This window comes from Arvicanthis niloticus, chromosome 7, assembly GCF_011762505.2.
Source record: "Arvicanthis niloticus isolate mArvNil1 chromosome 7, mArvNil1.pat.X, whole genome shotgun sequence".
NCBI classification, from domain to species: domain Eukaryota; kingdom Metazoa; phylum Chordata; class Mammalia; order Rodentia; family Muridae; genus Arvicanthis; species Arvicanthis niloticus.
In genome coordinates, this window is record NC_047664.1 from 40,555,226 (window position 1) to 40,568,501 (window position 13,276).

The window sequence follows — 13,276 nt, forward strand, 5'->3', positions numbered from 1 at the left end:
CTTCTCCAGTCAGTGTTCAAACCTTTGCTAACTAGTTCCGTAGCTTTTCCATCCCCCCCAAAGGTGCCCTCCACACACCTCTGGTCCCTGGCTGTCTCTGTGACTTGGCCTGTTCTGGGTGTTTCTGGGAGTCACACAGCTGGCCTTAAATGGCTGGCTCCTTTCCCTCAGTGTTCACACACTGTCGACACTGTCGCACCTATGGGTGCTTCCTCTGTTGTATAGCCATGCAGGATTCTATGGATGGACGTGCCACACTGTGTCCTTCATGGCCAGTGTGTGCCTTGGTGCTGAGAACTGGGCATAAGAGTCTTTGCTCTGTTTTGGACACCAAGGAGTGAATTTATAGTTTATATGGTGAATGGACATGATTCTCTACAGGCTTCCCATGTTCTTGGTTGTTCTTGTACAGTTACAGCTATTTTGATGGGTACAAGATATCTTGTCCTCAGATTAGGAGCTGGTTTGCAAGTTCCCACGACAGTGACATGTGACAGGGGCCATCTTTTCAGCTTCATCATTTTCTTACCATCTGTAGAGAAATATCTAAGTTGTCCCACCCCCACACCATGGTGTATGTAAACATGTGTGCAGTTGTGTGGGGGAGTGTGCACCTGGGTTCAGAGACGAGGCAGATGCCAGGTGTCCTCCTCTGTCACTCTCAGCTTATTCCTTTGAAACAGTCCCTCCACAAACCTCCCAGCTGATAAACCCTAACCCCACTCCTGTCTCTGTCAGGAGCACATGAGAGCATGCTCAGCTCGTTACCTGGGTGATGGCATCTGAACTCAGCTTCCTGTGGTTGCACAGCAAACCCTCTTAAGCTGAGAGATTTCTCCAGCCCATTTCTTTTGTTTTTTAATGACACACTTGTTTGGTCTTAAAACAACAACAGCAACAACCCAAACCAGTCAAACACCAAACAAACAAACAATAGTTTGTTGGAGAGCTGCACACTTCCCCAAAACAGAAACCAAACAACCTGTTACACAGACAGTCACAGGTTCTGTTCTAAGTTCACAGTCTGTTGTCACCTGTGGCTTCCCTGTCACCTCTGGCTCTCCTGTCCTGTGAGGCTTTGTTTCTTGCCAGTGCTGCTCTGGACCCACACAGCCACCTTGGCTTCACTGTTTGGCCAAGTGTTAGGAGCCTCCATATGATGAGGCCAGACTTCTGCCTCCAGATTCCTCCCTTCCTGGGTCTAAAATATGAAGGTTGACTTTTGTGATTTCCAACCTTTATAGACATCACCACCTATGCAGTTGCTGCTGCAGCCACAGCAGAGATTCCTTCCTGTCCCCATTGTTATAGCCACTCCTGCTATAGCCCCACCCACCACTATCACAGCCTCTGGCTTCTCCAGAGTAACCAGGACCACCTCCCCCATAGCCACTATCATTACCAAACTCATTAGAGCCATCAAGGCTGCCGCCATATCCACCAACACTTTGGTCCTGGAAGTTTCCCAATGACCAAGATTGTCATTGTCACCCAAGCCATCTATACAGCCACTGCCAAGGTTTCCATGTGGGCCCACATGAAGTCCTGGGCATCTCAGATGTTAACAGGGCTCTCCTCTCCACTTCTTAGTCAAGGTGACTATTGACAGTGAGGCATTTCTAAACAACCACCTTGTCCACAGAGTCGTGGTCCTCAGAGGTGATAAGCAAAGCTTTTCCTTTCTCCGATACCTGTCACGATTCCAACCACTTCACTTTCCCTCACCATGACTTTCCTCAGTGGTGGCCAGGGTGATGGCAGCCAGGTCAATGGCTACAACAGAACTGATGGCTGTAATGACAGAGGTGACCTTGATTGTGGTCATTGAAGGAAAGACCTTTTCCACAGTTAAGAGGTCACCTGGTCTTTGAGAATCTTCTCTCTGCCACAGTTGACTTGCTTTTTTATACACATTGTGTGGCTTTGCGTTCACAGCTTTGTCTCCCTCCAGCCCAGTGGTGTCAGTGTGTTCCCTGTGGTTTCTCATTCAGAGGTGGTTTTAAAGCCCCACCCTCTGATAACAGCTCACTTCCATACTTGTTCAGACTCTTTAGACCAGACAGCAGGTTGCTGAGAGCTTTCAGGGAGACCTGGGTCTCATCCACAGGCAAAAAGTGCTTTTCCCTTCTTATCTGGGTCATGTCTTATTGAATGGCAGCAGTTCTTTACATATTCTGGATCCCATGCCCTTACTAGGTATATGGCTTGCAAAGCCCCCCTCCCCTTCTTCCCTTCTTCAGCTTGTCTTCTTAGCCTTCTCCCAGGGCCATTTGCTGAGCAGATTTTGTGGGTTGCTCATGGTTTTGCTGTCCAGTCTAAGTCGCCATCCAGGTAAATGTGGGCTTTCTGTCAGGCTCTCATTGGCTGGTTTTGCTGTTTTGGATCCTGTAGTTAGGTCCTTCTGTGTGCTTATGGAGCTCTTACACCTGGGTGAGAGTGGCCAAGCGCATGTCAGGATAACAACTTTTTTTTTTTTAAACATTGTGTGAAGCTGTGTCTCTGTTTTCGATTGTTAATTCTGAACTGGTAGAGAGCAAAGTTCTGGCAGGATCTTAGTATTGTCATTTCTATGACCCACCACAGCCTTACATTTGTAAATACTTGTCCTTCCAAATCTGTTCAGATACTTAAAGGTCAAGCAGCACTCTATGCCTAAAGGCAATCTAGAATTTTATCTAAAGTTGTCTTGTTGCTGATTGGCTGTTATAAAGATCTGAAGGCCAATAGCTGGGCAGGAAGTAGGAGGAGGAACTTCCAGGCAGAGAGAATGCTGCAGGGTAAAAAAGCAGAAGCCAAAGATTCAGAGAGTGGACTTGGAAGGAAAGAAACATAGATTGCAGTGGAGGAGAGAGGTTTAGAGCTAGCCATATAGCTCACTCTATCTATCTATCTATCTATCTATCTATCTATCTATCTATCTATCTATCTATCTATCTATCGTATAGTATGGGTATGTTGTGGGCCAAGATAGACAGGCTAAGTTAGATGAGCTAGCTGGGAGATTGCCCAAGCAAAAGGCCTAAGCTTTAAACTGTATAGAAGACTCTATATCATTATACTGGTGGTGAATCTGAGAAAGTCCTGCTATATGTAACTGGATATACTTAAGTAACCACCACCCAAGCTAGGACCAAGACCACACTCAGCCCCTGCAGCTGTCTTCCTGTCACCGCAGGATAGCCACCACCTCTAACAGTCTCTCTCAATTGGACCCTGATAAACCCGTCCAGATCCTCTGTGCTGGCATCTCTCCTTACTGTTCAGACTGTCTGCATCCTCTGTTCTTTGTTCAGGGCATGAGGGTTGGGGGGATATGTGACTATATGATCTGCACCCTGGAGTCAAGGACTTTCAGGTAGGGTTGGGTGCCCACAGGCCCAGTCTGATATGTGTGTACTTAGGGGCCCACCTGGCATCTATCTCAGCTCCATTGTCTTTCCACAGGATGATCTGTGGAACTGAATAATGTGTGTGCAGTGTAGCAAGTCACACACATGGCAGCTACTGTTAAAGAGGGAAATCCAGTCTGTTACCTCTCTCTCTCTCTCGGTGTCTCTCTCTCTCTCTCTCTCTCTCTCTCTCTCTCTCTCTCTCTCTCTCTCTCTTTCTCTCTGTTTTTGTCTCTCTCTGCCTCTGTCTCTCTGTCTTTCTGTCTCTCCAGTGTGTTTATATCTCTGTGGATGCAGCTCGTATGGGATACCTGAAGAGAACAGGCTAGCCCGGAGCTGGAGTTACAGACAGCTGTGAGCTGCCTGACTTGGGTGCTGAGAACCGAACTCAGGTCCTCTGGAGATCAGCAAGCCCTCTTTACCAGAGAGCCATCTCTCCAGCCCTGAGCCTAGTGTTTCAGAAACTTCCCACCAGCGTCTCTGTCCCTCTCAATTCACACATGGACACAGGTGGACACGCAGGGCTTGTTAAGCCTGGGGCTGTCACAGACCCTGCTAGGAGGAGGTGTGGGGAGTGGGGTGGGGGGAAGGTCACAAATGGGGGAACATAAATTCTGGCAATAAGATGACTTTTCTAAAAATACAGAGCAGTTTTTTTGACCTTTGCTCAGAACCCCACAGTGCCTCCTGCCCACTCACAGTGCCGTCTGCTGCAGTCACCAAGTGACCCTGCCCCTTACCCTGTTATTCAGGCTGGCACTGGAGATGACCAATGTCCACGAAACACTTCAGTCCTGGAAGGGCCCAGGCACCCAGCCTTGCTAGCAAAGCTCAGTGTGTCCTGGGAGGAAGGAGTCTGGATGTTTGCCGGGCAGTGTGGAGCAGATCAGAAGGGACAGGAGTCTTCCCTATGCCTCCTATGAAGGAGGTGTCTTTGGGAGAAAACAACCAGGGCCGGGACTGGGGTCGGCTGCCATGGGTGGGGTTGGTCTTCTGTGCCTTGAGGATTCCTTTGCTCAAGACATGAGCATGGGCGTGGGCTGAGCTGATAGCTGGGAGGGAAGCTGCAGAGTAGCTGTCAAGGCCTACACAGGAGAGGAACACGCTCGGGAGCCTCCTCTCCCATATGCAGAGGCCTTGGCCTACTTTTTTCTAGGGAAAACACAGGCAGGGGAAGGGAGTGAGGTAAGGTGTTTTTAAGACCCTGCAACCCCTTCCTGTTCAGGAAGGTGACAATTAAGATTCAAGTTCAGGAGCGGGTGTGGTGCCTCTTCCCATTTTAGGATGCTGGGAGATGCGGGCGTCATTTCTCACACTTAGCAACAGGCCCACCTGCTGCAACCTAGGAACAGTGCTCACTCTTGAGAACAGTGGAAATAACATTTTAGGACTTTTTTTTTCTTGACACCATAAACAAGTAAGCTAGAGGCAAGAAGTTACAATTAGTATAATCTATTTATTGTTTCAGGATTAAAATGTGTAATCTAGTAGAATGTTTCTTAAGAATTACTAAGCTAGGAAGAGTCGGTTAAGCAAATTGAGGACTGCAGAGATCAAAACAAAACCAAAGCAAAAACCCCAAAGCTATCCTCCCGCTCCCATTACCAGAGAAATGAAGTTGTCTCCTCCTGCCCCTAGTCCTTGCTGCTACCTCTTGTCCCCCAGGACATGCGGAAGTGAAGGGACCAGGCCCTCCTTTGACCCCTCAGATGCCCTGGTGTCCCCTGTCTAGCCTGTGCAGCTCTGTAATCCCTGTGGCTCCTGTGCCTTTGATGTGCTCCCCAGATGTGTGCATGGACAGATGCACACCCTGCACACCAAGTCCTGCTGGGAACCCACTGCAGTGGCAACACACTTATGTGCTTTGTGATTTCCCCAGGCTGGAGAGAAGCACTACCACCCTTCATGTGCGCTATGCGTCAGGTGCGGCCAGATGTTCTCAGAGGGCGAGGAGATGTACCTGCAAGGTAAGTGTTCGGGTGTTGCCTGGCACACACTGTGCTGGAAGTGAAATTGGTCATGGTGCTGCTGGGAGCTGGCACTGTCACACATACACAGAGACTGTGATCTCTACTCAGTCACATCACCATTGAGGGCATGAGTAAGCCTGAGTGAGTGAGATCAGCCCACTGAAGAGCAGGCCACGAGATCCCACCACAGCCCTTCAGGCCTCATCTCCACTCCAGGACTCACAGACTTTTAGTCACGCCTCACCTGAGCCATGGATTGTGATGCCCCTGTAACGCTGCAGCAAGACCAGACTTCCTTCCTCAAGTGTGGGGAGAAAGCAGCTTTCATAACATGGAAAGCAGAGGGAAATTGGCAGACAGAAGCCTTCTAATGCATTCATGGGAAATCCACCCTCTCACCTTTAAAAATCATAGTGAGAGGACCAGTGAGGTTGGTAAGTGGTTAGAGACCCACTGCTGCACAAACCTTTATGACCTGAGTTTCATCCATGGAACTCAAGTAAAGGTGGAAGGAGAGAGCTGGGTCAATGGAGCTGTCCTCTGACCTTTACGTGTGCACTATGAGACACATGCCCCCACATAATACCAATAAAATAAAAATAAATCACAATAGTGGTGTCAAGATGGAAAATAATGGTGACACAGCTTAGCCACCTTCATGGCCAAGTCTCATTCTAAAGCCACGCGATGTTTCATTCCCAGAAATAGAACTAGTGTTCCACAGCCAAGTGAAGGCATGATGGTGTAGACCTAGTGAGACTGTAGATGGCAGGGGTGGCGGGTGATGGCATTGCCAGGTCACTTCCCGCCCGAGGCAGTATAGGAGACAGAGCAACCAACTGAAGCTGGCTGGTGGATTAGAGGCTGCTTAGGAGCATGCCGGCCTAGCAGGTCTGAGGCAGAGTTTATGGATATCCCTTTCTAGTCCTGTCTCTTGGAAAGTCAAAGAAACAACATGGTTTCATCTTAAAACTCTACTGGGTATGACGTCATTTGGAATGACATCATTTGGGTGAAAGTGTTCAGTATCGACCTGGTGCAAGCTTGGTCAGAAGTCATAGCCTCAGCAATGTCTACACTGGACATTACAGTGTAGTAAAGGAGAGGGGTCCTTGGGGTTCCTGGGCTGGAGAGCAGGCCAGGCCACACAGCCATCTCCTCCCAGATGAACCCTTTCAGACAGTGTCTTGTGGTTGCCATTAAACTCTGATCGGAGCATCCGGTGTTCCCTCAGGTCTTTCCTATTGGTTGACAGCAGAGTAGGGAAGGCAGTGAGCCTTGTAGGGGAGAAAATACAGTTTTCCCTTCACCCCTGGGGACCCCTGTAAGGGAAGGTAAGCAAAGAGTAAAGGGCAGACAGAAGCAGATGAATGAGTGTCCCTTGTGTATGGGCAGGAGAGTCAGGGTGACAGTACATCTCCAGGGTGGATCTCCGAGGGCAGCTTTGATTTTCTGGCTGAGATACCACATTCTTAGCCAAGAGAAAAGAAGGTCGGTAAGATGTCAAATAGAGGAAGGAGACCTAATCTCAGCTCCTCAGTGATGGGACCCTGCTGAGTCCCCATCTGCCAGTGAGGTGTACCCCCCCACAGCGACCAATATATAGATTTGCACTTCCCTCTGCAGTAGTCTCCTTTCTGTCATATCATTCTTGAGTTTTCCATGTCCCCAGGTAACCAGCTCAAAGTGGTCTTTCTGCCACAGAGGCCATGGCTGACACATGCCTCTGCTGGCCACATGTTGGGGTAGCATATTCTGAACCCCTTGATCTCAAGGGAGAAACTATAATATTCTAGTTCCATTTCTGCTGTTGTGATAAAAATATCCTGACCAGAGAGGAGGAAAGGGTTAATAGTTCATGACTCTAGGTTGGTCCATTATTATGGGGAAGTTGAGGCAGGAACTTAAAGTAGTCAGTCACGCCCACAGTCAGGATCAGAGAGAAACGAAAGTGCACGTGCTGCCTGCTTGTTTAGTACTCAGCTAGCCATCTCTGCTCTTACACAGCCCAGGACCCAAAGCCAGGGAATGACCCCCACCCCCATGATGGGCTGAGTCATTTTACATCAACTAAAATGTGAGGCCAACCTGATCTAGACAATTCCTCAGGTGAAACTATTCTCGATGATTCTAGGTTGTATCAAGTTGACAAGGAAAACTAACCAGCACGTACATCGAGGGTGGGTATCCTTACTGAAATCAGGGCAAGGCTGTCACCAGAGATGAACAAAGAATGTCACCCAACAGTAAAGGTGGCCAGGAGGGAAAGATTCTCAGTGACTTGCATTATTCTGGCTAAAACTGGGCTAAATAGGAGCAGAGGTCAAGGACTAGACAGAGGTCACAGCCTTGTCTAGATTGGAGGTTAACTGAAGAACAAGGAGCGGTGGCTCCCAGTTCCTGCTGAGTCTGGGAACAGATAGGTCGGTCAGGCCAGCCCACCTTTCACAGCAGCAGCCAGAGGGAGATGGTGTGAGGCCAAGGGACCAGATGCACCAGCAGCAAGGCTCAAAGTGCTGATTGGAGGAGGTGTGGTCAGGACTTGGCTTGCCCACAGATGAATGGGGGAATAGGAAGACAGAGCGCCAGTCAGGAACCTACATCTAAGCTGAGGGTGACAGAGAACTGGCTAAGCCTGGTGAGCTGGTCCTTACCAGACTAGATCCAGCAAGAGGAGAGAGCTCACCTCTCAATCCCTGCCCAGGGCTAGCAGGAGATATAGAAGTAGGTGGGCTGAGAGGTTTTGCTTTATCCCAGAGGTGACCAGGGGACACTGGCATGAGTGAGATGCCAGGGACCAGCAGTAGGGTGGGTATGATCTGTGGGCTGAGTGAGGATGGCTTGTGTTGATATTTCATCTCTTTTGGCCACTAGGGTCTTTCCTGGGGTCGCAGGGGCAGCGGAGCAGGGTTAGGCAGGGTACAGATCTGGTAGCAGGTTAGGTGCTGCCCACAGACCAGTGCTGACTAACGACAGAGAGGCATTCCGATCTGTGTGTCAGACAGGCCTCCCTTTTCTGAGGCAAGCCTTAGGATGATGTCAGATGCAACAGGCTCATCCCCACTGTCGCCTGTTGTCCCCAAGGCGAGATCCTGAGAATCAGGCCAGCCACTGTGGCTGCTCAGCTGGAGGCCTTCTGCAGAGGCTCCACTGTAACCATAAATGGAACCCTTAGACAGAGGGGTGGCCAATGCCAAGCACGGACAGTGGCTTTGGGACACGTGCTCACATGGAGGTGCCGTCATTTCAGAAAACAAAGATTCCCTTCACCAGTCTGGGCTGGTCCAATCATTGCATTGGGACCTGCCAGGGCTTTCTGTATTAAGGAATCCAGCCTGCTCTCTAAGGCATGGGTTTTCCCACACTGCAATGAGGGTCTGGCCAGGCTAGTGGCACTTATTTCAGCTCTGGGGAGCTGAAGCCTATGACCAGGGTCTTGTGTGGAAGGCCAGCATTCCTGACCACCCTGGGGCCCTCTGTTTGGCTGCCCATACCTGCTGTCTGTGAAGGTGATGTCTGATGTGTTACTGATGCTATGATCAAAGCTCTGGCACATGTGGGTGCTGTGACCCTCATGGTGTCCTGGCCATGAGAACTTCTTCCCCAGCCCCACCTCTGTACTTGATACTACCTCTGAGAATACCCCTCTGGCCATCTTAGGCTGAGCTGTGTGTCCACGCTCCCTGAAACCCCCGTGACCAACCTTAGGAGTGACTGGCCCACATTGGGAAGTTCTCCCCTTTCCCTCATGCCCTTCACATGAGCCAAGCTGCTCCAGCCAGGTGCTATGATCTCAGTGTCACAGAGGGGAGGCGTGGAGCCTGTGTAAAGGGCACTGAGCAGGTATTCATGCATGGATTGCATATCTAGAACTAGGCTCTGATCGCCTCCTCTTGGGAATCTATCTACAGGTTCCTCCATCTGGCACCCGGCATGTCGACAGGCAGCCAGGACTGAAGATAAGAGCAAGGTTGGTAAGATTTGTGGCTTCCCTGTGTGTCCTTCTTCACATGCAGGCTAGAGGAAGAGATACAAGCCAGCCCACCCATGATTCTCAGACGGTGTCATGGGACAGCCAGGCTCAGGGGACCGAGGGCTACAGGTGAGGGAGCAGGTAGGTCAGTGAGCCATCATGCAGGTCTAATAGGGCCCAAGGAAACCAAATGGTCCAGCCCTGCCAATCCTCTTGTCCAGTCAGTGAATAAAGATGGCCATGACCATTTGAGGGAACCCAGGTAGTCCCTATGGCCATCAGAAAATTTGCAAGTCCAAACTGCACCTTGCCTTGACAGTTCTCATACCCTCATTGATGGCTGGTCTGCCTGTCACAGGGCAAGTTCTTAAGGGCATGATGGTCAGAACACCCAGAAAGTCCCAATGCAAAGATTCCACTCTCTTCTCCCTATTGGCGTGGACATGTCACCCTTCTGCACATATGCAAGACAGGACACACAGAGCACTGCCAACCAGGCAAGCTCTGTGCCTGAGATTCCACTGGGGCTCTGACAAATCAGTTGTGTGACCCATTAAGCTCACATGTCAACTGCTTCTCTGTGGCCTAAGGCTCTTGCCCTAGGGCACAGGTTGGTCTTCCTAATATGGCCACTCATACCATGAGATGATCCCATGTGGCCAGCCCTCCCTGAATACAACTGCTGCTGCCGCGAGAGAAATGTGACCTCCTAGGAGCTGAGAGCAAAGGTCAGCTTCTAGGAAGGACCAGGTTCTGAACCCCACAGATGCCCTGCTATGTGCCAGGCAGCAGAGTTAAGGCTGAGAGATGGAGAGACAATGGCCATTCTGGATGTGAAGGAAGCACAGCATTTGGAGGAGGGTGTACCAGAGCCTGTACAGAGATCAAACCCAGGCCCTGGGAGCAGAGTTAGAGAGATTTCCAAGATGGTGCCTTCCTTCTTGGGTGGTTATGGTACAGAGCATGAGAGGGGATGAAGAGGAATGAGAGGAGGAGAAAGAGAAACAGAAGGAAGAGGAGGGATAAGAGGGGGAAGAAGAGGAAGAAGAGGAGAAAGAGGAGGGGGAAGAGGAAGAAGAGGGAGAAGGAGGAGGAGGAAGAGTAGGAAAAGGAAGAGGAGGAAGAGAAGGAGGAAAGAGGAAGCCTGTAACAGAAGCAGGATAGGCAGGCAGCAGGGAGGAGCACAGAGACCAGCAGGGAGCTCTCCAGAATGTTCTCAGCAGCTCTGCCTTTGGCTGTGAGGAGCTCTATACCACCCCACCCCACCCACCCATCCATCCCCTACCCACCCCCACCCCACCCACCAACCCCAGCCCAGTGACTCTGCCTCGCTGCACTATCATCCTATTAAGCCTTTGCTGTGGCTTTCCGGGTAGAAGGCCACTGAGCACCACATTGTCGCCGTGTTTCCCTAGTGGCTGGTTCTCTCTGCGCTGTGCATGTGCCACCCAGGGCATCCCTGCCCTCAGTCATGACCAGTGACGTTGTGCGTTGTGACCACAGAGTCTGACTCCATCTTGTCTGTAGGGTTCCCTGTGGAGCCCAAGAGTTCAGAAGGAGGAGGGAGCCTAGCATGCCCAGAGGCCCCAGACATACTCACACATGTGTGTGCTCAGGGAATCATCCTGACCTGTGACTGAACAGAGCTAGAAAAGAGCTGATATTCTGCTTGCCTCCCTTCCCCCAGCCAGGCTCAAGGACAGGGTAGGTGGCCCATGCCCTACACCAGCTGCAGGAGACAACAGCCTTCCTCATTTTCTCTGGTCTCTGGCCAAATGGAAGGCCCTGAGGAGTGGGTGCTGCCAGGCCAGGAAAGAAGGCAGCCTTGTTTTCCTGGGCCTGTGCAGGAGGGCTCTGCTTCCAGGGCTGTCTGGTCTGTACAGCTATTGAAATGAGTAGTTTAGGAATGAAGGTTGTCTCCTTCAGCCAACATTTGGGGCAGAGGCTGGCCATCCTGAGACCAGTTGGCTTCTTGGTGATGAGCCCAGGCTCTCCAGGGCTAGCTGCTTTTGGCCTGGCCTGGGGATAGAGGGGACAGACTCCTGCCCTCTGTTGCTCCCCATGTGAGCAACTCCTGAGTAAGCATAGTCAGGCAGGCCTGGTTGGCTTAAAAAGACTCCTGTCCCTGAGGAACAGGGCACCTGGAGGTGGCACCTGTGTTATTGACCCTTGAAACCTGTCAGTGCATGGAGGCCACACCTCCTTTCTACCCAGTGATGAGAAATAGCTTGCCTGCCCTGGATTTAGTAGTCACCTTAACAAGTGTCTCGATGCAGGCCCTTGGACATCTGTAGGATACTCAGGGGACTCATTCTCCAGTAAGACCCTGGCTCTTGGTTAGTCTGTCTGTACAGGGCCAGCCAGCGGGAAGAAACACAGGCCTTCCTTGTTGCCTGGAAAGCCACAGTAATTGCATAGCTGTCTCTCCTCCACACAGGCAGGGAGGATGTTGTGAACAAGAACCACAGGATGCAGGGTCCTGAGCATCTGGAGTATGTACAGTGGATATTAGGAGATCTAGTCATGACACTACAGCCCCATGGCATCCTTAGCACAGCACCCAGTGTCCACAGGCATCATGGCATCTTTAGAACAGCACCCATTCACCATGTATTTTCAGAAATTTTGTATCTGGAACTAAGGGGTGAACGAGGCCTGTGGAGTCCCTGCAAGTTCCAGGTCTTATTCTTGTCTCTGTGGCTGGGAGCAAGGCAATGTCACATGGCCCCTGGGAGTGAGGTGCTGAGGTTCACTGTGGGTCTTTGTGGGACAGATTTCAGGTCAGGGGTGGCAGGGACGGAATCAGGATAGTGGCCCGGTGACAGTCACCTCAGCTCTGACAGTGAATTAGGTTTTGTCCTCTGTCCTCCCCCATATAGCTGGGCACTGAGTACAGGAGGGCCAACGTTACCTCAGGGTGGCTGAAGCCCATGGCACAAAGAGAGATGAGAGTGGATATCTCTGCCCACTCTGTGGGGTTGGCAAGACCAGTGAGAGATTTTGCTCTGAATATCACACAGGTCTGCAGGTCTGGGCAGGACCGGCAGGGCCCTATTTGGTTATTTTGTCACTTTACAATGAAAGGAGTATTTTCAAAGCTGGAACTCCAGGCAGGTGTCACCTAGAGCTGGTAGAGCATAGTAGTCACTTGGTCTCTCACTGTAGTGCAGGCCCTGTCTCACAGGCATTGGTTACAGGTGTGAGGGAGCCACTTTTTCTGCATCAGCAAATGCTGTGAGGTGATCCCATCCCTGTCAGCCCCAGAAGCCTGTGGTCCCAGGGTCAGGAAGGCCCCCTGAGTTGGTACCTGTCAATGTAACCCCAAGATGAGGGTCTGAAGGCCACAGGAAAGACAGGGCTTGGGTCCAGAGCACAGGACCTACAGAGGGGATGGCAATGATCCTGAGAGCAAGCTTCACGCCGTCCCTCCTCTCTCCCTTCTAGATGCACAACTCTGTTTGCAGCCAGCCCTGCCCGGGCACCCTGCCCTGTGCCTTACAGGTTTGTGCCTCCTGCCCTGTGTGACACGTCTGGTGTCTGCCTGTTGCTGCTGGTGTTATGCTGTGTAGGAGGAGCTCAGGAGGGGAGGCCTCCACCAGTCTGACTTGGTTCTTCCAGCCTGGAGGCTTCAACCCTTTCCTGCCTTGCTGTGGCAGGAGTCAGGGCCTCACGTGATGGCAGGCTGGCTCCTCCTGAAGCCTCTCTGCTTGGACTTGGCAGCAACATCTTGTTTTCTCGTGTGTGTGTGTGTGTGTGTGTGTGTGTGTGTGTGTGTTCATGTTCTAAACTCTTTTTATGATGACCCCAAGCAGATTGGCTTAGATTCAGTGGCCCAAAGTCACACACTGAGGTCCTAGGGTAGGGCTTCTACTTAGGAAATCTGGGGAAACCACCTTGGCCCTTAAAACTGCAGCAAGAGCAGGAACATGGCAGATGCCAGGGGC

General features: G+C 51.0%; 1 protein-coding gene across 31 annotated transcripts in view; it reads left to right on the forward strand.

Annotated features, from left to right (window-relative positions):
- Ablim2 (actin binding LIM protein family member 2) overlaps positions 1-13,276 on the forward strand; it is a 124,334-nt gene that overhangs the window by 61,430 nt on the left and 49,628 nt on the right. For 24 of the 31 annotated variants that reach the window (XR_013111809.1, XM_076938385.1, XM_076938357.1 and 21 more), the window contains exons 7-9: positions 5,269-5,356; positions 9,271-9,329; positions 12,777-12,833. Coding sequence is in view for 29 of the 31 variants with exons in the window: in XM_076938385.1 (XP_076794500.1) it covers positions 5,269-5,356; positions 9,271-9,329; positions 12,777-12,833 (204 nt within the window). In the remaining 2 variants the exon portion in view is untranslated. The remainder of the gene's footprint in view (positions 1-5,268; positions 5,357-9,270; positions 9,330-12,776; positions 12,834-13,276) is intronic. The other 7 variants (XR_013111810.1, XM_076938378.1, XM_076938366.1 and 4 more) reach the window with 1 other exon arrangement.